The sequence below is a fragment of the Synchiropus splendidus genome, chromosome 12 (genome assembly GCF_027744825.2).
Source record: "Synchiropus splendidus isolate RoL2022-P1 chromosome 12, RoL_Sspl_1.0, whole genome shotgun sequence".
Taxonomy (NCBI): domain Eukaryota; kingdom Metazoa; phylum Chordata; class Actinopteri; order Syngnathiformes; family Callionymidae; genus Synchiropus; species Synchiropus splendidus.
In genome coordinates this window covers 19635145-19659991 of record NC_071345.1, presented here as the reverse complement: position 1 = coordinate 19659991, position 24847 = coordinate 19635145, and the positions used below count along the sequence as shown (strand labels likewise).

Here is a 24847-nt window from a genome sequence, read left to right as displayed (position 1 = left end):
TATTATACAGACCTCCTCCAGTGTTTGCATGATAGCCACTTGGTACTGGAACTTCTGGGTGCAGATAGGGCTGAGCAAGTTGGGAGTTGAAGACAGAAGATCCGGTTATCAGAGCCTGCATGTCTCTTTGATGGGGAATGTCCATCATGCCGGGACATAACGGCCGAAATCCAGATAGAGGAACATAGCGAGAACCATCTGGAGGGAATGGTGGCTGCATTACAATTCCACTAGAGTACACACATGCTGTGGCATTTGGTCCATAAGGCTGTTGGGTTTGAGGAGCTGCTGTGGCACTTGTCTGTGGCATGTAAAGATTACTACAGTAGCCAGATTCCACTTTAGTCAGCATCTTTGAATTGGCTTCAGTAAAGTGATCATGAACTTTGCAATTCATGGCTGGGTCGCCAGTTCTGTCTCCTGGCATGCGATGATTACACTCACTCTGGCTGCGGGTACAGCTGAGAGTAGAGGCAGTACAAACAGGTGCTGAGTCTTTATAGTTCTGTGTGTCCAGACTTTTACAATGCTGAGCAGGAACTTGGTCAAGACTTTTGGAAAACCTTTGAAGATCCGCATTAGAAAGTGCTTCCTGCTCAATAGGAGGCGTTGGGCTGAACCGGATGATGGTGGTGCTCAATCCCATGGTGCAATTACTCTGCGGTGAATAAAAAAAAAAAAAAAAACAGTGCTGAAGTTCTCATCAAAAACAAAGCATTACACACACACACACACCGATGACACTAAGATTTTATTAGTAAACAACTAAATTGTCGTGGGGCATTAAAAAAGTACCACTGGATATCAAATGTGACTAAAAAGGAGTTCATTGCAAGTGCATTTTGATTTGAAAAACATCTGCATTTTTATTAACTTTAATGCACAAGTGACCACCAGAAGAGAAACCCTCCCGCTACTTATTAATTCATTTTCAGTCTAATGTTGCATTATCCCAACAAAACATTAACATATCTACCAAGATTAGTTCAACTTCATTGAAAAACAGGAAAAAATCTACAGAAATCCCTTTAATCACTGGTCATTTACATTTTTCCTATATCATATTTTACAGCCCCATTATCTGGCTGTATGAATGCATACGTTTGATGCATTTTCCAAGGTAAAATATTGTGTGTGCCATGTTCCAGTTTGTGTGAGTGACTGCACAACTAGTCAGTAAGAACTTAAGTAAAACCTCTTTCGGACTCACATTCTAACTCAAAAAATGCTCCCCGACACACAGGTTCCCTCTTAGCAAAGTCATCACTGGAGTTCAGCAGTTTAAAGAGAAACTAATGTCCAAACCCAAGTTATTTTCTTTATAAAGTTCTGCCCTGTCTGAAATCTTGATGAACAAAAGGTTGTGAGAGCGGTGCCCACTGTTACATCACTTTGCCTCCAGAGTAGCTCAGAACCCACCCTAGTGATTGTGATATAAAAAAAATTGGATTAAAAAAAAAAAAAAAAAGACAATTAGACCAGCACTAATCACTAAAACCATGACACAGTTATTATTCTCTCATATGTACAAATGTGTTTGGCTTTTTGTAATTTTCAATGACTACAAAGTTGTTTGTTTCATATCAAGGCATCTGAAGAGAACTAACCTTTTGTCTCTCTGGTGTTGGAACAACGGTGCCATCATTAAGGGAAATATACGTGAGCCTACTGAGGCTTGGGCTGGAGCAAGTGGACTCAGGGGAGATGTCCACAACGGGACGTTTGCCTGCAGGGCCGCACTTTGGTGTCATTGGAGACACCGCTCTGGAAAAAAGGAGTTTGTTCAACAAACATCCATTTGGAAAAAATAGCAATTCAAGAATTAAAGGGATTAGTAAATACCCGACAGCAGGAGGCGGCACCGTCTGACTTGGTGAGGAGTGGGTGAGTGGAGAAGTGGATGGCCTAAAGTTGCATTGAGTTTCCTCGCCAGAACTCCCAGTGAGACCCAATCGAAGTTCTGAGAGACATTTATTTTGGGTTAGGGTAAAAGTAACGTTTATAAACAGTGGGTTGCCCATATGGATCACTTTTACTCACCAGGTGCACAATCAACAGCAGGTTGGCAAGATGCGTTGTCAAGGGACTTTTGAGGTAAGGGAGCAACCATATCACTCATTCCATGATGCATGGTCTCTGGAGAATTTGCAGATCCTTCATGCTGATGTTTAACCATCATTCCTCCTTGCCGAGGACTCTGTGTGACCGATTCCCCTTTAGTTCTTTTCCCTGAAGTTCTTGGCAAGCCACTTGAGCTGACAGGAATTTTTGAAAGTGACGTTTCTTGAAAAGGCTGAACTTTGTTTGATGCTTTCTGATTCAATTCTCCTTTGGTGTCGGTGGGGCTTTTGCTACTACACAATGGTTTCACCTTCATTGAAGGTTCGAGTACGGAAGTCCCCAGAGATGATCTGGATGAGCTGAATGTTGAGCGAGGAATAGAGCTTCTTTTTGACTGACTTTTGCTTTGGGCAGCTGATGAGTTTAATTTTGGACCGGCGACAGAAAGGGGTGCTTTTTCAGCATCATCGCCAACTTGGGATTTTGGATGGCTCACAGTGCAAGAGTTCCTCGGCTCCTCAGAATATCCTGCCTGAAAGGTTGTTGGTTGATTAACGGTGTCAGACCATCTTGTCAATTCAAATGTAGTATGTCCCACGGATGTTTCGTTGCTGTCTGACACATCCGCCTTTTTCAGGTATTTCTCAATGTCGAAGAAGCTCAGGTCTTCGCCATGTGTGCTCTGCTGTAGCGTGTCCAATGTTGTACTTTCTTCCAAGCTCCCATTCACGCTCTTAAAATATTGACAAAAAAATATGTCAATAATGAGTGAATAAATCACCATTTCCATCTTCCCATCCCTGCCAGGTCAAGAGTGTGGGTGGGTTGCTCGACAGTACACTTTAATTTTAGTTCTACATTAACATCATTATTGCATGAAAGTGGCCAAAAGACTGAACAACCAACAAGCAAAAATGTTTCCTGAGCACACAAGTAAGGTTCAGCAAATTTTTGCTTGTTTGTCTGAGCTCAATACCGGCCTCAGCTCACGGAATCTGGTTTGCCAAATCTCCTCCATTTGTTCAGGAGGAGAGGAACACTGCTACAGTATGTACATACTATACTTGTACCCTTTTGGCACCAATGTCACCAAAATTGAAACAGGCAACATAGCAGGATTTAATGCGGAAGAAGCCACGGGTGGAAATACTTCCGTTTTTAACAGGCAACCTAGTGTGATATTAAGCAGTCACAACAAGTAACCAGACAACTATGATAGGTGCAATATTTTTGTTTCTTACTTCTTCAGTAGCTTCTGAGTTCTCCGTGAAGCTGCTTGTAGCATCCGTTGATTTTGGGAGTCGCCGCACTCTGCTTTTTTTAGACAATTCCAGAATCATGTTGGCCAGCTGGGACGGATCAGTACTGATGGATGCATCTGCAATGGCTGAGGCAATGCTGCTGATGCTTAGCATTAGATGACTATTATTTTGTGGGGATGCAGAGCTTTGATTATTTGGCTCAGGAATATCTTTCTCTTGAGACAGGACAACAGTGGTGCTCAGCTTCCAAGCAATGAAGTAAAAAGAGAGTCAGACACAATGGAAGTTGAATAATCCAAATGAATCTTTAAAATAAAAACATACCTTGTTATCTGGATCGCAAGCATCTCTTTTTGGGGACTCTCTTTCCTCTTGTGACTTAAGAGTGTGGTCCAAATCCTCTGCAAGTGCATATTTATTAATACACCAATGAGCGCATGAATTAGAAACCCAAATACCATACACTTTACATACCAGGGTTGAGTGTTTTGTCAGCATCACTGAGGTCTATGGCATCATTCTGAGGAGAGTCATCCTCGCTTGGAGAGAAGTTAGCAGGTCGGAGCAGTGGAAATGGTTCCCTCTTTTCTGGGGATGTAATGACATAGCCAAAAGACGGCTGAGGAGGCAAAAACCATGAGCTCAACATCAGTATGTTAAAACAGATGAGGTATGAGAGAGCAAAACTTTATATGTTACACCATAAAAAGCTGTATAACTGACCCTTTTGATCCAGTTCAAGTCATCAGTAACTCCTAGGCAGCCCAGAGCTTCAGAGCGTTGCTCAAAAAACTGTCCTAAAGAGAGTCTTAGATAACTTTGATTGTTCTGATTGTACTCTGAAGCAACCTGAGATGCTCTCATCAGAATGTGACTGCTGGCAGGAGCCTTCCAAGATGAATCACTCTGAAAGGTACTATTGCCGCTGGCTGGTACAATCTGTTCCTCCTGCACAAACAGAAACAGGCATTAAATTACAAACAAGACTTTTTGTTAAACTCAACTTGATCCAACATTTTAACCATACTACCGTACTTGAATGAAAAATATTGATTGTTACCTGCATGAATTGATGCTCCTTTTCAAATTCAGCTTGATCTTTGGCAAGCTTTTCCAAAGCATTACCTGTGAAATTTGGAAACACGATAAATTAATATAAACAATATTACATTTAGAGGCTTTCAGTAGATTGTGTGGCTGTTTGGCCCAGTAAAAGGAAATTTAAGAAAAAAGAGAAAACAAAAACCCATGAAATTGTTCTTATTTTCCTTTAGGCTTCTCCCTTCAGGGGTTGGCCTTCTGCCTGGCAGTTCCAACCTCATCTTCTTCTTACCAATGTACTGGCTATCTCTCCTCTGTACATGTCCAAACCATCTCAATCTAGTCTCTCTGATTTTGTCTCCTAAACACCTGACATGTGCTGTCCCTCTGATAAACTAGTTCCTGATCCTATCCATCCTGGTCACTCCCAGAGAGAACTTCAGCACCTCCAGCTCTGCCTCCTGTTTTTTCCTCAGTGCCACTGTTTCCAAACCATACAACATTGCTGGCCACACATCATCCTTGCCGACACCCTTTTGTCACACATCACACCTGACACTGATTCCACCCTGCCTGCACCCGTTTCTTCACCTCTTTCTCACACTCTCCATTGCCCTGGACAGTTGAGCCTAAGTACTTAAAATCCTCCACCTTCTTTATTTCTGCATCCTGTAACTTCACCTGTCCACTTGGGTCCCTCTCATTAACACACATTAAAACACATAAATGAAATAACATAAATGAAATTAAAGTGTCAATTATTTGTAAATTCCGTTACGTACTTGCAGAAACAAAATCTTCAGTTTCAAATTTATTATCATTCTCTGGCGTCTTCCCATCAACTTCTTTTTGAAAGGACGAGTAATAAGCCAGGTCAGTGACCCACTGCCCTTCTTCATTCTGGTACACCACACTGTTTGTGGTTGTAGCACCTGCAAAGCAAGCAATGTAAGAACAACAACAACAACAACATGGCTGCACAATGAACTTGCACAGTGACGGAAACAAATCTGACCTTGCTGAAACTCAAGATCGAGACTATTTGAATAGTTATTCCAGACATCATCTGAATCATCTTGGTCCCCTTGGAAGCTCTGGGTAAAGTACTTGGCCTCCAGTGAGGTGGACAGTGGATTGTTGTCACCATCGCTGTTAGTATCTGAGGCATCAGCATGTATGGTATCACCAAAGGGGCCTTCCCTCGGGCCAAACGAAGGCAAAACCTGTGAAATATGAGGACATATGTGGGGTCAAAAGGCACAATCAGTTTGTTTGTTGCACTGTAAAATAAGTTCAGTTACACTCTAGATTAGGAAACATACAGTACATTACTAGAAGTACTTATTCATATGTGTACTAGCAACATCTTAAACACATTTGACTAAGGTTTGAAGTTGTGTCTTAGATCGAGTTCCGCAGCATCAGCTGCTTGCATGTGTGCGTTGAAAGGAGTCTTAGTTGATTGATCAATAATGAATAGTCAAAAATACATGCCAGAAGATTAGTTAAGAATATTATTATGCAAACTAACAAATTAGATCATGTGTCACTGGGCTGTCCAACTCAGATCCGTTGATCATCAAATAAAATCATCACAGAGTCGCTGTAATTCCGGATGTCATTGTTAAATGTTTACTTGAATTGTGCAATTAAAACTAGGTTCGTAAAGATAAAAATCCTCCTGAATCTCCCGATGCTGCTTCGCCTGGTCTTTGTTTCTCTCGCTGCAGAGACGGAGAAGGTCATAAAAAAGCTGATCAGACGACCACATACATACCACACTAATAGCTAGTTTCTATGCTTTGTTGCAGCACCTGGCTGCAGAGCCCATGATGGGTTAATGTGAAGACCAATAGACTACAACAGGGCAAAAGTGGGTTGGAATGGCAGATGCTTGTATTAAGACATGTTAATGGGTTTCATTCCAAGTCTTAAAATTGCTTTTAGTATTGATGACATTTTGCATTGCGTGGCATACTTGGGACAGGCACAAGCTCTCCTGATTGCCTTGAAGGTGGTTCACACTTAAGCTTGACATGTCTGGTTGCATTCCAAGTCTTGTTCCACTCTTGAGGTAGATAGAATCCAACATTCCTTCAAAATTAGCAGAAGACTGCATGCTCTCCAAGGAATCCTAAGATGAGAATTGGTAATATCAGAAACCTGCAGCCCATTCAATTGCTCATGTCAGAAAAAACTAGAACGCACAGAGGGGGATGCTCAATTGAAACTAAAAAACATGCTACAATAGAAAACTTTTGTGATGGTTTAATCTTTTTCTTTAGTCACTTCAGGTGAAAAGGGTCAGGTAAATTAGATATCATGCACTGCAAAGAATCACTGAAAAATGGAAGCGTGCATACAATCTGAAGCAACAAGGACAGCATGACAACATTGCTAATATGTTAATAAATGGGAAAACAAAATATAAGTTAAGACTACAATGGCATTTATGGTATGATAGAATATGCAGTTACAAAAAGGAAAAAGTTACATAAAAGGAAAATCATTCGCAGGGTGAAAGGGTTAAATGAACTCCCTGGCATCAGAAAAGTCATGTTCTGACAAACATTTTCTGTCTATACTTACCAGCGCCCCACTGAGCCTGCGGGCTTCTCCTGGAGACGCCCCTGTTCCGACTGGTCCCACACGGTCTCCCATCTGAAAATAATAAAAATATCTAATCAGTTATTTCACAGACCAGCCAACACCAGTTCTATTTTCTGAACACTGCTGTAAGAGTTACAGTTCCTGACCCTTTCAAGATCTGTCGGCATGTTTAGGGCAACATCCTCTTCTTCCACAACATCACTGCTACCCACAAGTCCCATGCCACGTAAAGCATCATAGTGGGCAGGAATAGAGGGAGTCGGAACTCCTGCTGCATTCCCACTGTCTTCACTCCCGCTACTACCGTCTCCCCCACCTCCATCGCCTGAGGTGGACAAAGCAGAAAACTCAGACCACAGTACAGAACAAATAAGTCAGGAAAAACATAGTACATTAATCTGAATACAATTTTTATACATTTATGTGCATTCTTTTTTCCCCAAAAACATTTGGTATTAAAAAAATCAATTCTCTTGAAAGTAAAGGTCAATTTGAACTGCTACTGCTCTTAACGTGTTGGACAAAAATCAATTTAAAAACCTGTGACAGGTGGGTTAATAACTTGTCCCTCAGCAGACCGTCGATGCTCAATCGCAGACGGATATGGGCCATTGACTGCACTTGAAGACTCATCATCTGAGCTGCCACCCTCCAATCCAGGTCGAAAACTTGGGCGATTGCTCTCCCCGACGAGTTGTCTGGTGGTGCTTGGTAGCAGATGTGTTTCTGTGGAACCACTGATCCTTCTGCCAAAATCTAGCTCATCCCCAGTGTCCTCATCACTAGCTGGGCAGGAATCCATACCAGTGGCTGCCACACGAACATCAGGCATCTGGAAGTCATGCTGGAGAAACAGGTGACATGTTCACTGTGGTTAGTGCAGTGCTTCTCAATTATTTTCCGTTGTGTCCTCCCCGAAGAAGAGGTAAACGTCTTGCGCCACCAAACTCTCCGCCAGCTCTGTAAATTGTATCATTTGTCTATAAAATTATGATAAGTACACCTCTGCATAACATTGTATCCTTTTTAACATTAAACAAAAAAAAAGAAAGTACCGGTAATATACATCAACTTACAAGGACTAGGTTAGTGAATGAAACAGTTTAATTCAAATTCTTTGTGTTGGTGGACTTATTGTTAAAATAGTACTTGATCATAATCAAGAGCTGGTTGGATAGGCTGCTCTGTGACTGCAGAACTAGGATTCAACATGTTATTGAAAGTGGCATGCAGCATCTAGGAAAGAGCAACAAAGAGCGATGAGCATATAGCCGTAGTGAATTATATATTTAAGAATATATTTTCCCTAATTAGCCGATTACTACATTCATTTAAATGCAGTCAGCCCTGTGGAACATTTTGAGTATTCTAGGATCTCTGCTGGGTCAGAGATTACCATATGGTTGAGGCAAACTATGGAGCTCATATCTATAATAACAACATGCAATCATTAGTCTGTTAACACAAAAAAGATACAATAATCCCAGAGGAAACGCTCATTATAAGACCCACCAATGACATGCACCTTCATGAGATGTTTGTCACAAGGGTTCAATGAAATACTTTATATTCATTTATTTTGTAGAAATCATATTCAATACATTGATCACAATGTCCTTGTGACTGATGTACAGGGGTTGAACAAAATAATGGAAACACCGTGTTTCCATTATTTTGTCCAACCCCTGTATATCTCTCTTAAATTCCTGTCTCTTTCCCTCTTTCTTCTCTATGGGCAACATAGAAACTCTCAACTTACTGTTTCAATGCTCCCCTCACAGTATAGTAGCAATATTCAATTCCATATTAGATCGAACAACAACAAACACTTTCATCAGCATTTTTTCCCAGGGAGATTTTCTTGTATTAGTGGCATCTTCTATTCTAAAACTAGGTAGTAGTTGGCAACTAATTGACAGCAAGAGTGTGTGGGTGAGTACTCCAACTAGCGTGTACTTAGACTGTATTAGGGCATGAGTCGTTGAACATGATTTATGGTGGCGAAAGCTGTTTAGAGTTATGAGATCTTGTGGACTTGCGGACTTTTGTTTGATGAGCAAAATCCAAAATTCTCTGTCCATGTCAGTCATCCTAAGTGAGTAATGTGATTTGCCCCCTTAGTTTTTCTTGGTTTAATGCCAATTTTATCAGCAGCATAACAGAAACTCTGACTATTGGAGGTTATCTTGTATAGCTGACTTGATTAGAATCACATAAGCTAATCAGGTATACATTGAAGTGGTATTTTCAATCAAATATATCTCGTACCCTGGGATGGAAAAGGTGACTACCAGTGACCTCATGGTGACCCTTCTAGCATATCTCCATTTACCGTCAGTGAAAGGTGGTCATCAGCACAAGTAGAGATGGCCATGAAATTTGCTTTCTCTACATGAAATGATTATTTGTGCCAATCTAACCAACTTTTAACTGTTCCATTACACTTTTTATTATCAACATTGTTTTCTTTGGGCTTCTCCCTTCAAGGGTCGCCACAACGGATCATCTTCCTCCATCTCACCGTGTCCCCTGCTTCCTCTTCTCTCAAACCTACAAACCTCATGTCCTCCTTCACCACCTCCATAAATCTCCTCTTTGGCCTTCCTCTCCACCTTCTGCCTGGCAGTTCCAACATCAACATCTTCCTACCAATGTACTGGCTATCTCTTCTCTGTACTGTACATGTCCAAACCATCTCAATATAGCCTCTCTGACACCTCACATGTGCTGTTCCTCTGATGTACTTGTTCCTGATCCTATCCAGTCTGGTCACTCTGCCTCCAGTCTTTTCCTCAGTGCCACTGTTTCCAAACCATACAACATTGCTGGCCTGACCAGTAATGGTTCCCTTTCATCCTTGCCGACACCCTTTTGTCACACATCACACCTGACACTTTTGTCCAATTATTCCATCCTGCCTGCACCCACTTCTTCACCCCTTTCTTACACAATGTAATCTGCAAACATCATCGTCCAAGGGGCTTCTTGTCTAACCTTATCTGTCAAGAAGGGGCTCAGAGCTGAGCCTTGGTGCAGTCCCACCTCCACCTTGAACTACGCTGTTACACAAATAAAACATAGCTCAATCTTCACAGGTATCATTGATGTACAGAACAAGGTGAAAAATAATGGGCCAATGCTATGCCCTGGGCTGAACACACTACAAACTGCCAACCTGACTGAGAATTAGAGAAACTATTAGAAGGTTTTTGCATTTTTGACCGTTAAAGAAAGTGAAAGCTAAAATAAAACAAGATATCTTACAGCTCCAGGAATCTCCTGGCCTTCCACTTGTCCCCTCTGCATGACAGGAGGCATCAGTTTCTTGAAGTAAAGTTCCAATTCCTCATCAGGTAAGTTGTTGAGATCGATGTCATCATCTGGTTGATAAAGAATACATTTGTTGCACCAAACAGCAGTGTAAAATACAGACTCATATTATAAACATCTATTATGAAACAGTAGTGCTAAGAACATAAATGAATCACACCTGTAATGTCACTGTTGATGCTGTCCAAAGTCATCAGTTTCTCATTTGCCAAAAAACTGGAGTTACTCCCAGTGAATTGGTCACTATTCGCTCCTTCGCTCCGCACGTCTTCATTATTTTCTGGACTTGGAGCAGACAGCATCTGTCCACAAAGAATAATTTCAAAATTAACATTGCACATTTAATGTTTTCATGTGGCAGTAAAGTTTTATACTTGAAATTGTATTTTGAGAGAATGGATCGGTTGCTTCCACTATTTAGTTCCTTCAAAACTGTAAAATCGTATGTCATGCTAAAATACTTACTTAGTTTACTGAATCCGACAGACTTTACGACTCCTACTACTTTACTGAATCCTACAGACCAGTTACAGCCCACATCAGACGAAACGAGAACAAGCTAAACTAACTAAACAGCTCCTCACATGATTACAGCTAGGAAACAGGTTTAGTTAGAGTGTGGTAGCAAATACCAATTTTAACAATACAAATAATTTCAGATCACACACCTGACTAATGTTGAAAGCTGAAGATAATGCACATATGAGGTCAAATAAAATTTAGTTCATTATAGGACCGCAAAGAAGACCAGAACACCAGAGAAGTTTGTTGTTGCAATATATATATATATATATATATATATATATACTGCAATATTAACACAAACTCACAAGAATTCTCACCAGATTTGAAATAAATTAGGTTGGTTCTCGCAAGTGGATCTCAAACATTTATACAAAGTGCCAAAGTAGATAAAATGATGAAAATATGGGCAACAAATATGAAAAAATTAAATTAAATGGTTAATTTATTTAGCAGGGAGAATTCTTGCAGATAAGTCAGGTTATTTATGAGCTCTATAATTGATTAAACCTCAGACAATGTCTGACGTACTGTGTGATAGAAACAACTCATCCCTCACAGATTTATCCTCCCGCTCCTGAGAAGTCTCAAAAAAAAAAAAAAACACATAGCACACTGCCCCGTGATGACACTACCACACATGCGCACATCGCAATGACGATGTTCTAAACCAGGGGTGGCCAACCAGTCAGAGGCTAAGAGCCACATTGTTTTGCTTTGTTGCTGAAAAGAGTCACATCCTACAAATATGTAAGGACAATGAATAACAGGTGAAACACATGCCATACGTTTAGTTTAGGGAATGACAAAGTTTGGTGAAGAGCTGCATGAAACTGGGAAAAGAGCCGCATGTGGCTCGGGAGCCACGGGTTGGCCAGGCCTGTTCTAAACAATTATCATAATGATCTATGCTGAAACATAGTCTGTACAAGTCTGTGCACCCTAATGCAGCATGTCTATTATAATCACTGTATAATTGAAATGGCAAAATTTATATGTAAAAAGAATGTTTCTTACCTTTTCTTTAGAAAATCCTATGGAAAACAGAAGAATGGAAACACATTCAAAGTTCATGTCAGCTCTTAGATAAGACACATTTTATATACAGATTTAGATATTGACATATTTGGATGCACAATAATGTTTGTGTAAAAATTAATGATTACAGAAAAACCAGTTTGTATAACACTCCGCAAGTAATATGGAAATAGTTTCTAACCTGTTCTGAGACCCATGTCATGACATTGATCCATGTTAGATGGTGGTGGGAAGCTCTCATCCAGATTTATTTTAACCAGGAGGTCTGAAAGTCGACGCACTGCCACAAACTCACCCGACTGGTCCCTGAATTTTAAATAAAAGATTAGAAAGACCAACCATAGTCAAACCAAGACCATGGTCAAATGAAAAAAACTTTTTAAGGGAAGAGTGTAATTAAAAATATGTGATTTATTTGCTCCCTTGAAAGAACTTCAAAAGAAGTAATGCAAATTTGAATGCAGTCTCAGGATTTCTAATGATATAAAGATGACACTGTTCTGGGGAAAAACATGCATTTTTCTTACATGTCATCTTTAAAGCCAAGAGTAAACTTGGGCTTTTCTCCCACCGACAAGTTAGTGTCAAGAAATTGTTTTTCAGCCTCTAGAAATGAAGACTCAGCATGATCCACTCTGGAAAAAAGGGGGAAGAAAAACCTTCAGAATGTTATTATGAATAACATTTCTTTACTTCTTTCTTGATAACATTTAGTTTCCTCACTTTCTGTCTTGCATAAAATCATTGCTTTTGCTCAATGATATATGTTATGGCTCATTTTAATTTTATTTATCAACGAAAATGTCATCTGTATATAGTTAAATGATCATGACTGTGACCTCTCTCTGCTATGGGGAAAACGACCACCAATGGTGAGATGCCCGTGGACCAGTTGCAGGTACCACAGTGGTCCACTTGTGGAATGAATTGATGGCACTTTCTACCACATGCCAAATATTTATAAGTACAAAAGACGAAGTATATGTCTGTTCCACTTCCTAGTCTGACGAACAACTCATTGTGACTGGCTGACATGTAGAAAACTTTAGACAGACATCTTGATTTGATTTATTTTGCAATCATTTGGGCATTATCAAAAAGCAAACCAATATTCTCCCTAGTGCTCAAAACTAGAAGGATATATGCTCAAGTTGGTAAAAAAAATTACAAAAACAATACATTTGTCAATACAAGATGAAACAAAAGCTGAAGGGATTAATCAGAATTTTTCAGTTTGAATAAACAAAACATTAAATTAATCAGATCTGTAAAATATTACATTAATTAATAATAGACTGCAATTGCAGAAGAGCACTTTTTAAAATAGCCTAAAAGCTCTAAATCATACATCTGTAATAATAATTTTTATGACCAGTAGGAATATTTTGCCAAGTAATACTGCAGATTCTGTAATAATACTGCAAGATCATTCAAATTAGATACACAAACATTGCCAAACATGGTGGCCTCAATGATGACAGATATCTTAGTAGAATATGCCACATCTGTCCCAAGTAGCAGCAAGCGCCCACCTGTTGTCAAGATCCGGTCTAATTTTAGCAACTGTAGAGGCAGCCACTGGCAGTCCCGGGCCGGAACCAAGAGTGACATTCCCAATTGTGGTGCGGTTGACAGTGCTGTCCAGAGACTTGCCTAAAAAACTAGGGAAGGGTTCATCCTCAATTTTGTAGAAATTTTCCGCCATGTCGTAAATAGAGCAGCCATAAGTGGCCTATGTGCAGCTTAGGAGAATTCCATGAGAGAAATCTGTGGAGGAAAATAAAGCAGGAAAGCTAGTGTTACAATTGTTCTGTCCATGGGAACGGGGAAAAGAAAACACACTTGAAAAGTGGCACTGCTTTTCTCAATTTAACAGAAACTTTGATAAAAAAAAAAAAACTCAAAAGCCATTTCATAGCATTGTGATCCCTTACCACAAACCAATCTGAATAATCAAAATATTAGTATAATATTGTCACATACATTTCATTTGCGACGGTTGCTCAAATACTAAACGTTAGGTTAAATATGAGCAGGAAACACAATTTGACAGGTACAACGGTGAACGATTCGATAAGACATGCAGTGTCACAGAAGGTAGGAGCTACATTCATTAGAAGTAGGTTCGGAGATGGATCGTGCAAAGGTCCAGCTAGTTTTTAGTCAAAAGCCAGAAAATGTGTCACCCTTAAGAGAACGCCAGAATGGATCTATTCAATAGCTTTTGAAGTGGCTGTGAAAACTAGCACTCTTTATTGGCTTAATGTGCTAGCTCTGTGCTAAAAACAATAACTTTTGTTCGAAGCTACACGGAATGCAAACTGCTTTGCGTCAGTTCAACACATTCACACATCCATCAACAACTAAAAAAAAAGGAAAGTGCTTCTTTAAAATGCTTAGAATTCTTGGTCAGCACAATAACATATTCAATATTTACACTAAACGCTGAAGCCCAACTGCAGGGTCCGTAAAGTAGAAAGACAGCCCAAATATCAAACCGACTATCTGAAAATAGTCTCTGCTTTACATATTCGCGTCCATGTGACGTTTAAACAAACTTAAGGCCGTCTTTAAGACTTTAACGGAGTCGTACCTCACTCGCAATGCAATCGTTGATAAGTTTGAGTTGACGCTACAGGAAGCCCGCCAGATCGAAGTTCGTGCTCTTCTTCGTGGATTTTACGCTGTTTGGCAGGTCTGCGTGTTGTTACGCCAGCGCCATCTACTGTGTCAAGTCAGTGCTACGCTTTATTACGGCAGCCGTGGTTTCGAAAAATTCTAATATTTCAGTGCACGTTTGAACAATGAAAGAGCAGAATAAACAATCTGCATCAATTATCAGAGAGTATATAAATGACTGAATTACATTAATAAATAAATATTTTGCGCATTATTATTGTTATAAATACGTAATTATTTGCCGGTATCGAGTCACGGACGTGTGAAGAATGTTGAATAAACCCGAGGCTGGTCATTCATTTATATGAAAATAGAATTTGTGTGTTGACAGTCAGCACCAGAACCAGAAATCCATATTTGAGAAACTGAGCAGTGAATGCAACCACGTGGTCTTGAACAAAACACGGGTGAGTAGAAGATGAAAGTAGCACAAGTTTCCCCATCAATGGATGGTTTTAGGAAAATCTGTTTACCACGGAAGAGATAAACGCATCCACTTCCTGTTAGAGCCTCGTCAAAATAAAAGCCTATTTTTTAGAAACACCGCAGTTTGTTTGATACCTGGCCTGAAATGAACTGGCGAACTGTTAAATGTGCCTCTTGCAACTCATTAATTTATGTCAACGTCTGGGTTTCACCTCCTCGCGACTCGATAAAGGGAGACCAGTGCTTTCAGTGTAGCGAAAGCGCCCCCAGGCGGTCAAGGGCTACTCATTGCATGTGGAGTAGTGAGGACCCGCCAACATAGCAAACACATGAAGAGCCTGCTCAACCGGGGAAGTTGATTCGATTAATATTGTGAACATGTTTGTCGCCCAGAGTATCGCAGCAGACCACAAAGACCTCATCCATGACGTGTCTTATGACTTCCACGGCCGGAGAATGGCAACATGTTCCAGTGACCAAAGTGTCAAGGTATCTCAACGTTTCATTGCTAACGCTAGCCACAGCTAGCTCTCGGACAGGTTGCTGTATATTTATTAATACTCTTCCGATTTTAATATGCATTCGACTTAGATGACACTATATGTTGCCGTTTATGACTTTCGTGATTATTGTGGCTTATTATTTTTATTTTCTTGATCTTAATCTTAATCTTCAGTTCATATGTTTAGCCTTTAAACTGAGTTGCATTTTATAAAGTTCGTTCTGTACGGTGGCTTTGGGAATAAGTAAAAATGATATGTGCACAATCATTTTCATGCCTGACGAGGTCATTGTCTCTCACAGGTTTGGGATAAAAGTGAGAATGGAGAGTGGCAGTGCACAGCGAGTTGGAAGGTAAGCAATAGGTCACGTGTCCTGGAAAGATATGTTCATTCTTATGGTACTGTTTCTGAGTAATGGGGAAGCAATGAGTGTTTAACTATTGTTGCTAATGGCAGATTGCTGCTGTACTTGACTATCACAGCACTTGGTATTCATCTATCCTTAATAACTATGTAAACACAAATCTCAACAAACACAAAATGCTGGATATGTAAAAATGTAGACATGTGAAATGGGTTATACAGTCAATATATATAAAAACTATCTAATCAAATAAATTTGAACAAACCCATTCCTTGATTTCTCAATATCCACAAATTCCCCTTGTGATTGTTTAACTTAATACAGACCTGCAGAATTTAAATGCCTTTTTATCATGTTAAGCAAGAGAACTGTGGATGAGTTGTGATGGTTCAAAAAGTGTTCAGTTGTGAAATGAGCATGTTGATGAATGTCATGCTGGGAGCCTCAAATCTTCCCTCTGGCTTGAGTACATCTTTCATGTCATCTTGTGTATCTACTCCAGTAACCACTGAAAAGACGTGTGAATTACCTGTTTAATGTGCCTTAAATCTTATCTTTACTGTCATTCTAGGTCACTGGATTTGCCTTAAGAGTGTTTCTGTATGTAGTAGAATTGTGAATTCTTGTTTTGAGCAGTGTTCATTGTCTGTTGACAGACACACAGCGGATCTGTCTGGAGAGTTACCTGGGCACATCCAGAGTTTGGCCAAGTTTTGGCGTCATGTTCTTTTGATAGAACAGCGGCAGTGTGGGAGGAGATCGTTGGAGAATCAAATGACAAACAGAGAGGACTGAGCCACTGGGTGAGTTACCACCGAGCACCAATGTAAATGACGCAAATCTGACTATTATGTAGGTCAAAACCCCAAATGTTATTTCCCCATCTAAACATCATCATATCCAGACATAGTCTTCTTGCACATGTCTAATGTTTTTTCCTTGTCAATATTTTGCCCATTATTATTGTTATATATTTTTTGTAACCTGCTGTTTTTCAATTAACGTTTGCCCAACAATCTTGCTGAGTGAGACTGCAGCTTTTATTTTTTCGGACCTAGGTCGGGTTTTGCTTGGGAGGACACACATCCGACCAATCAAAACACTTGTTCACATACCAAAACATTCAACATGGCGGAGCGCTTGGTTGTGTTTATATCCGTGTACCCAGTTCTTTACTGCAAAACACATAAAAACTACCAGGACAATGATTATAAAAACAAAGTTCCCGTCAACAGTCACATCAAAATTCGCTTCCAAATTTTTTCACGTTGCTGTTGATGTACAAGGACCTTTTATAAATAGTCACAGTTGTCAATAACACCACTGAATAAGAGGCTGCAATGGCCCTATTGGATGATGGTAGAAATGTATTACTTGGAGAAAAAAAACAACAACATAAAATACCAACATTTCCGAACAATTTAGTAGTAAAATAATCTATAGACATGCTACACAAGTTTTATAGCACTGAATATTGGATGGAATGAGGATAGTGATCTACAAGGTCATTCATTTGATTACATTTACAAACAAATGCATTATAGGCGTCTATATATGCACCATTATAATTCTCCCTTCATAGTTTAAGGCTTGACATAAGAGAAGAAACCAGCCCTCTTGTGACATTTGTCTGTTTCATTAAAGTTTATTTGTCATCCAATGTACTGGTGTGTAGTTTCCTACTCAAAATATTGCATATTATCAAGCAGATCATGCTATAAATCACTGAAGAATTGTGTGATTGTGTGAATGTGATTGTGTGATGCATCAGGCTAAACTCAATTAAGCGGCATGTCAGTGATCATAGTCACAATCTTATTTCATGCCATTATCATGAATAAATGAATTGTATGGTCACTGCTGCTCATGAGAAGATTTTCTGTAACCAGATATTGCTTCTCTTTATTTTCTCCCCCTTCCAGATTAAGAGAACCACACTAGTGGACAGTCGAACGTCGGTCACTGATGTGAAATTCGCCCCTAAATACATGGGCCTGATGTTGACCACTTGTTCTGCTGACGGCGTGGTGAGGATCTACGAGGCCCCGGACGTCATGAATTTGAGCCAGTGGTCCCTGCAGCACGAGATTTCCTGCAAGCTCAGCTGCAGCTGTATCTCCTGGAACCCATCAAGGTATGACTCTGAACAGTTTTACTTCAACATTATCTGCCTTCTATAGTTATTTTCTAACACATTAATACACACAAAATATTTAATCATGTTTAATCTAGTTGATACAACTAAAGGTAAAATAATATGAGGTAGTTTTGCTAACCACAGAGCGACTCATTTTTAAGCTTTCTGGATAGATGACACAGTAGTCTTGTAAGACTGACGAAAGTAGTTTTTTGGAATTTAGCTATGATGTTTAGTGTGGCTTTGAAAGTAGGAAGAAGAAGAAGTAGTCTTGGAGAGCAAAACATTATCTGTAATAGTGACACAATTTAAGTTGCTTTTATGTGGTGTGGGTGATCAATTTCTTCTCTTCCAATATGATTTTCTTTGGAAACTATTGTTGAACTTATTTTTCAGTGATCCGACTGTCCATTCTTGAATGTGACTTTATTACTTGTTCCATCTTTCACATAGCTCTCGTGCTCATCCTCCAATGTTTGCCGTCGGTAGCGATGACAGCAACCTGACAAGTGTTGGAAAAGTCCAGATCTACGAGTACAACGAAAACACAAGGTAGGATTTGAGATATCATCATCCAGGGTTTCCACCAGGATTTTTTCAAACAGTGGTGGAAACACTGTCCTCATATCATATGCCAATTAAGAAGAGGTCTTACAGTGAGCAAACAAACATATTATTGCCATTTAGTTGTATGTATGTTTCTTCAGAGATTTTTCTGTTAAAAACCCACCAAAATCCACCATAATCTTGTCCAGATCCACGAGGCCTTATGCATTTTCTGTTTGTTTCGATGTTTCCTCTTCATCATAATATGTTTAATCTTGTGAGAGTGCTCTACAATTGTTTACATGTCACGGCAACTCTGATGTGTTATTTATGTTATTATTAAAAAACAAAAGACTCCATCTAAATGTGTAATTTCTCCCTTGTTTGTTTTCAGGAAATATGCCAAGGCAGAGACACTGAATACCATTACAGATGTAGTCCATGACATTTCCTTTGCGCCAAACCTGGGAAGATCCTTCCATGTACTCGCTATTGCGACAAAAGATGTCAGAATTGTCAATCTTGTGCCAAAGAGGTCAGTGTTTTTGTAATTATTTTTTTTTTGTTTGTTTGTTGGTTAGTTTGTTTGTTTTTTGCATTCAGTAACAGGTTGATTGCATTAACTTGGATCGCAGCATTATTCTATGGTGCTATAACATATAACAGCTAGAGCCTACAGGGTGGCTTTGTAGTACTGATTCAGATTCAAGTTCTCATCTCAACTGCAGTCTCACTCCCTCAGAAAGAGCAGACCTAGGGGCATAGATTAAACATGTTTTGTCGAGGGGGAAGGATCGATCCAGTCTTCTTTTCGGGCTCTGATATCTATGTTTTTTGACAATTGGGAATTTGCTGATTGAACCAGTGGACATTTCTAAGCTTCATGTTGTCAGTTGAAATTTCTTCCCAGTCAGCTGCTCAGCGAGCTCACTGCAAGATGTATTTTTTCCCACATGCGTCTCAATGGGACATGCTTTTATTCAGAAAATCCATTGCACAGGTTGCAGCCATTAAGCTTGTAAGCATTCAGCTGAACCCGGAAGCTAAAACATGCCTTATAAACATGTCCGCTGTGTGAATCACCTGGCATGTGCATTCTATGTGATTCAGTTGGAAGCCAAACTACATGCAAATTTTTTTAGCACAAACTGCCATGCTCACTTGACATACCTGCAAATCTATCGAAATCTAAGTATTTGTACTGAACCCCCAGTACTCTTAAATTGGCCTGAAAACTTAATAATTAAAGTCCAGGAGTGAACTTTTATTGTAAATGTGTAGAATAGTTCAAAGGTTAGATTTCTCATCTTGGTCATTATGTTATTATAGAGTTCTTACCTGCAATGTTTTGTCGCCTTTCTAGGAAAGAGAGCACGTCGGCTGGACCAACCAAGTTCGATGTGGAGGTGGTAGCTCAGTTTGACAACCACAACTCCCAGGTTTGGAGGGTGAGTTGGAACATCACCAGCACTGTACTCGCTTCCTCCGGAGATGATGGCTGTGTGCGACTGTGGAAAGGTGAGGGCTGTTTTCTTCTTGTGTAAAATTATATTTCTATAAATTATTTTACTGCAGACCAGAACTAACTAAATGTCCCACTGATCTGTGAAGGTGGTTTTGTCATTGTTGTTAAACAATAGTACCTATGGCTGCATGAATTCATAAGTGATTCAAAAACTCTGTAATGTCTCATAAACCATCTGGAACTGCCTTTTCAAGAACTATGCAGATTACAGTTGGATGTTGAAAAAAAAAAAAGGAAAGGAACATTTGTACGACAGACGTTCACCTTTCATATAACTTCCTTTTTACTTGCTGTATATGCTTCCCAAAAATGTTGTTTTGGCAATGTGCCCCTCTATTTTTGTCCGGCAGTAGTTACAAATGCTTGTACTCAATAGCAAGTTTGACTGTAAATAAAGCTTCATTAATCCACTCGTCCCGCAGCAAACTACATGGGAAAATGGAAGAGCACAGGAATCCTGAAAGGTGATGGTAGCCCGCTGATGGGATCTTCCAGTCAGCCCACGTCCATGAGCACTGTGGTGGGCACTTCTGCTCAGATATCCCAGAATGCCTTCAACGGGGTGTCTGGAAAAAGGTAGGTGGTGTGGTTCAACTGACGCCACTCACCCTGCCTGAGCCAAGCCACACAGAACTGACAGCTCTCATCCTCACAGTCTGGGACATTGACCCTCCAGGAGTCCCAGCAGACTAATGCAAAGAGCTTTGCTTTGCACTGTCCGGCACTTAGTGGTGTGAAGCCCCAGAGCAGAATGTGTATGTGCATCATTTCGCTTTTTTTTTTTTTTTTTTTGAGGAGTTAATTTCACTCATTAATGCTGTATGTCAATAAATATGTCTTACTTAGTTGGACTTGGATTTTATTACAGTGAAACTTTTGTAATTTGTCTGGCATTTGACAGTTTTGACATTCATATCTGTGTCTTTTTTTTCTATTGACTGATTTCATAAATCTGTTCTTGGATATTTTGTACCACAACAAAGTTAATAAGCCTAAATAACTACTAAAGCATGAATAAAACGCTTTGAGCTCGAAGTGTAGTTTGTGATTGTGAAAAAAACATTGCTATCTTCATCTTTGAAAAAGAGACGGTCAAGAAACTAAAACATGGGTGTCCCAAGAACCGAAGCATTGTCAACATCTAGTTTGTTGCACTGAAATGTTCAGCATTTGTGTTTTTTCAGTCATTCTAAAACAGATTGAAGGACCGACTGTTGCTATTTTTTCATAATTCACCAGTACAGCACTGGGTGTGCTGTTGGTTTTACAGTTTTAAACCTAGAAAAACAAAGGTCCAAATTGAGTACCTCATGTCTGAGAAATGTCTTGTCAGTGTTAGGCTGAAGTATGCTGCATTTTTTTCGGCAAGAAGGTAGTGGTTCGGAGTCCACTTTATGGGAACTTTGGAACTACTTCTGTCTCTGCGTTACTCCTGTTTCCCCCCATAATCCGACATCATACAGTGGTCAATTGGTGTGTTCATAGATCATCCAACAAAGGGTCCCCTGCTTCTCGCTACCAGGATCGACTCAACCCCTGTGTAAACCAGCGGGAACATGCTTGATAAAAGAATGTGTCAGGCACATTCGCACACAAGTCACACTATAAGTAACAGAGCTTCAATAATTTGCCTGTGCACAGGAGAACAGCTGCTGTGCAATAGCAAATATTGAGACTGTGGCAGAGAAATGAGGATGTTCCATTTGACTCCAAAGTGGTCAACTTAATCTCCTGCTTGACTTTGTGCTAATTCTTGTCCTCTAACTTGATTAACCGACTTGTGTTAAAGCTGTTGTCTTTTGAATGTGTTGAGTAAAATATTTCCACTTTGTAAATAATGTTTCACTGCTTGTTGCATGCAGGATTGGCAAAAAACCCATCATTGTTCCTCCCCTGCGGCAGCTGGCTTCTCCAAAGATGTCCCAGCATCCTCCTGATTACTAATGAACTGTTGGACACATTGCGTGGCACGTTTCTGGCAAAACCAATTACATTTTTTTTGTTTTTTTGTTTTTTTACTGATTGATCAGTGTTTACTGTATACAACACACACTCATGCAGTTGAAACCAGAAGTCCATATACACAGAACTAAATGTATGACTGTTGGTCATTTACGATTAACTTAAAGAAAAGTACTGTAACTTTTCTTAAATGAATGTGAGAATAATGACGGGGGTTTGCCATTTTTTAAATTACTTTTAAAGCTTTCTTGAGAATTACGCACATTCCCAATTTGGCTGCAATGCCTTTGAATTTCGTGACTTGGGTCAATCACTTTAGGTCCTACAATCTTCCCATAATAGTCTGCTGTAATTTGGTTCAATTTCTTTCCAAGAATTGGAGCCGATTGTTAAATGGTTCAGGCTTAGAATGGTTAAACAAGCAAACATGGGCTCTGTGTAACCGAGGCAAGGAATGACAACTGTGTTTTAGTCTATTAATCGTGTTAACAAATGTGACGAATGAGCAGCAGTTCTCTGACAGACTCCTTGTTCCAACATCGCTGTTTCCAACTTCTATAGCTTTCAGTCGAAAGGCTTTAGACCGGAGGCAGGCAAAGTGCACCTCTGCATTTATGTGGCCCTCTTGCGGTCAGAGCAAAACGGCTATAACAATTTTGAATTCTGAGTATTATTCATTCTTTTTTTTTTTTTTTTTAAGTTCATTTTCTTTTTTCTTTACTTTTTTCCTCCTGAATTAGGTTCTCGCCATAAGTGATGCCCATGCATTTTAACAACCTTTATTGTCTTTTTTCATCATTTTTACTACCCGACGTTTTACCAAGATATGTATTACTTAAAAAGATCCAAAGTTTATGATTGACATTGAAAATATTTAAATAAAATGTATTTGAAAGAATTAATTTACATAAATTGAATATGGCATACCATAATTACAGTTTGCAGTATTTTATTTATTATATATAATACTTGATTAACAAAATGCAAGTAAAATTTAAGATTCTTTTCAGTCATGTAGTTAGTAATATAATTGTCCTCCTCTACAGATCATCCAATCATCACTTAGAAACGTAAGTATCCTTGTAGTGTATTGAAGATCAGTAACCTTTGGGTCATAAATCCTTTCAGTCAGAAACATCACCAGGTGTTTTCTTAATATGCATGTTTCACTCCAAAGCCAATGATGCAGCACACCGCCCGTCTCCCACTGGAGGAGTAAAATGGCTGGACATTCCTATGGTGTTTATTAATGCGTCGAATGGATTTGTCACCTTCCTCCAAAGTTGTACCATCATAATCCATACTATCCTAAATAATCGTAATATTGATGAAGCATTTCACTTCAAAGAAATGAAAAGGTAAATATTTTAGAACGGATATAAACAGGAATGGTTTTGAATTATTTAACGCCTGAAAAAAAAAATATTTTTTTAAGCAGTGATATGTACTGGTGGTTTCAACTGTGCACATGTCTCTCCTTTATATTCTGGTGTCTAAACACAGGATGCTCCTGACATGACTGTGATTCCCTTTCAGTGTGCCTGGATAGTGTCTTACAACTAGTAGCCTTCACTTTGAACACTTTTTTTTTTTTTTTTTTATCCCTGGCTTTAATGTTCAATTCCCCCTTTGTATTGCACTGTCCTTGTCTTCTCCCATCTGTTGTTGCCCAGGTATTTCGTTCCACCTCTGGATCCTCCCAGAGCTGGGATGTGGTGCGGTCATCTGCTGCCTCCTTCTCAGCTTGAGCAGTGTGATGCTGAGCCAGTCCAGCCTCAGCCGCAGTCCCTCCCTCACAGACTGTCTTCGAAAGCATTGGCATCTTTGGCAGAAGTTGATGGCCAGTAGACATTGGCTGTCACAATAAACGTCTCTCCCTGTTTCATAGAAGACCCCATTCTTATGTTTCAGTTGCATTTCTTGCAGTAGAAAATAGAATGTGGAAGTGATTCTGAATGTATTTGTGTTGAAGTGTGACTGTCACTTGCACACATCATCTCTGCTTGCCAAAACACAAAGCACTGACCTACATTTACAACCTTAATTTGTTTCACAAAATTGAGTGAATCTATTACCAACAGCTTCATTTCGCAGCAATCCTCTTGCCTGCACTGCTTCCAGTAAACGAATGTGAATGTTTGATTTTGGGTCCAATCAGATTCCAGCCTATTTCCGTTTCCATGTCAATCTAATTTGCCTAGGGCCTTCAGTATTGTCAGTGCTGGTCTGGGTACCTTCAGATTTAAAAGTAATGAGATGTTTCTGTGACCAATACCATTTCAAATTCTCCTCAGCTGGAGCACAATGATGTCAGCGTGTTTCCCCTAACTGGCCGGTCGGTGAAAACCATGTCTGAAGCCGTCCACATATTTCTGTTCAAGTTTGTATGCCCACAGTGGGAGACGTTGAGACGATTCACAGCCCAGGGTTGTTTTTTCCATGTCGTCCTGCGCAAATAAAGAAGGATGGTTTTGTCCACGAATAATCGCTGGTCTTTGCAATTTATATCTTGCATTTTTTTTTGTATTTTCACCTTGTGTCCAACAAGCTGATGAACAAATGTCTAAATTAAATAATGTAAATCACATTTTGATCACCACTGTGATGATCAAAAGCCTGAGTTGTGCCTCTCCCCGACACACACCTTGGGGGACCTTGACGTTTGCTGTGTCTCATATTATTTCATAAACAAACTTTATTATTGACGTGATTATGGCACAGGTTTTAGTTAAAATGTTGAGTTATATTAACTTTTTTTTTCTTTTAGATAAAAGATAGATACAGTATGAGACCGTTCTCTGTGTAATACCATGCCTCATTTGTACAGTAGTGATTGCTTTT

At 39.6% G+C, this 24847-nt stretch overlaps 2 protein-coding genes across 4 annotated transcripts in view; one reads left to right on the top strand and one right to left on the bottom strand.

Moving 5' to 3' along the window:
* cep192 (centrosomal protein 192) overlaps window positions 1-14543 on the bottom strand; it is a 30035-nt gene extending 15492 nt beyond the window's left edge. For both annotated transcript variants that reach the window (XM_053881602.1, XM_053881603.1), the window contains exons 1-22: window positions 14458-14543; window positions 13397-13631; window positions 12392-12499; window positions 12046-12170; window positions 11844-11860; window positions 10465-10606; window positions 10239-10354; window positions 7515-7818; window positions 7121-7299; window positions 6954-7025; window positions 6343-6498; window positions 5380-5587; window positions 5147-5296; window positions 4384-4448; window positions 4047-4271; window positions 3798-3942; window positions 3648-3724; window positions 3303-3566; window positions 2041-2794; window positions 1843-1960; window positions 1608-1764; window positions 13-658 (exon numbers count right to left, since the gene is read on the bottom strand). In XM_053881602.1, coding sequence (XP_053737577.1) covers window positions 13-658; window positions 1608-1764; window positions 1843-1960; window positions 2041-2794; window positions 3303-3566; window positions 3648-3724; window positions 3798-3942; window positions 4047-4271; window positions 4384-4448; window positions 5147-5296; window positions 5380-5587; window positions 6343-6498; window positions 6954-7025; window positions 7121-7299; window positions 7515-7818; window positions 10239-10354; window positions 10465-10606; window positions 11844-11860; window positions 12046-12170; window positions 12392-12499; window positions 13397-13569 — 4201 coding nt within the window. In that variant the 5' untranslated portion in view covers window positions 13570-13631; window positions 14458-14543. The remainder of the gene's footprint in view (window positions 1-12; window positions 659-1607; window positions 1765-1842; window positions 1961-2040; window positions 2795-3302; window positions 3567-3647; window positions 3725-3797; window positions 3943-4046; window positions 4272-4383; window positions 4449-5146; window positions 5297-5379; window positions 5588-6342; window positions 6499-6953; window positions 7026-7120; window positions 7300-7514; window positions 7819-10238; window positions 10355-10464; window positions 10607-11843; window positions 11861-12045; window positions 12171-12391; window positions 12500-13396; window positions 13632-14457) is intronic.
* A 709-nt stretch (window positions 14544-15252) lies between these two features.
* Window positions 15253-23871, top strand: seh1l (SEH1-like (S. cerevisiae)). 2 transcript variants are annotated; one of them, XM_053881037.1, is made up of 9 exons: window positions 15253-15458; window positions 15774-15824; window positions 16493-16639; window positions 17759-17970; window positions 18427-18525; window positions 18914-19054; window positions 19883-20037; window positions 20467-20620; window positions 23680-23871. In XM_053881037.1, the coding sequence occupies exons 1-9, from the start codon at window positions 15348-15350 to the stop codon at window positions 23852-23854; spliced, it is 1245 nt and encodes a 414-aa protein (XP_053737012.1). In that variant the 5' UTR covers window positions 15253-15347; the 3' UTR covers window positions 23855-23871. The 2 variants fall into 2 exon arrangements, with proteins under 2 accessions (XP_053737012.1, XP_053737011.1); XM_053881036.1 differs by lacking the exon at window positions 23680-23871 and adding an exon at window positions 20700-21824 and having other exon boundaries at window positions 15254-15458.
* Window positions 23872-24847: the final 976 nt, after the last annotated feature.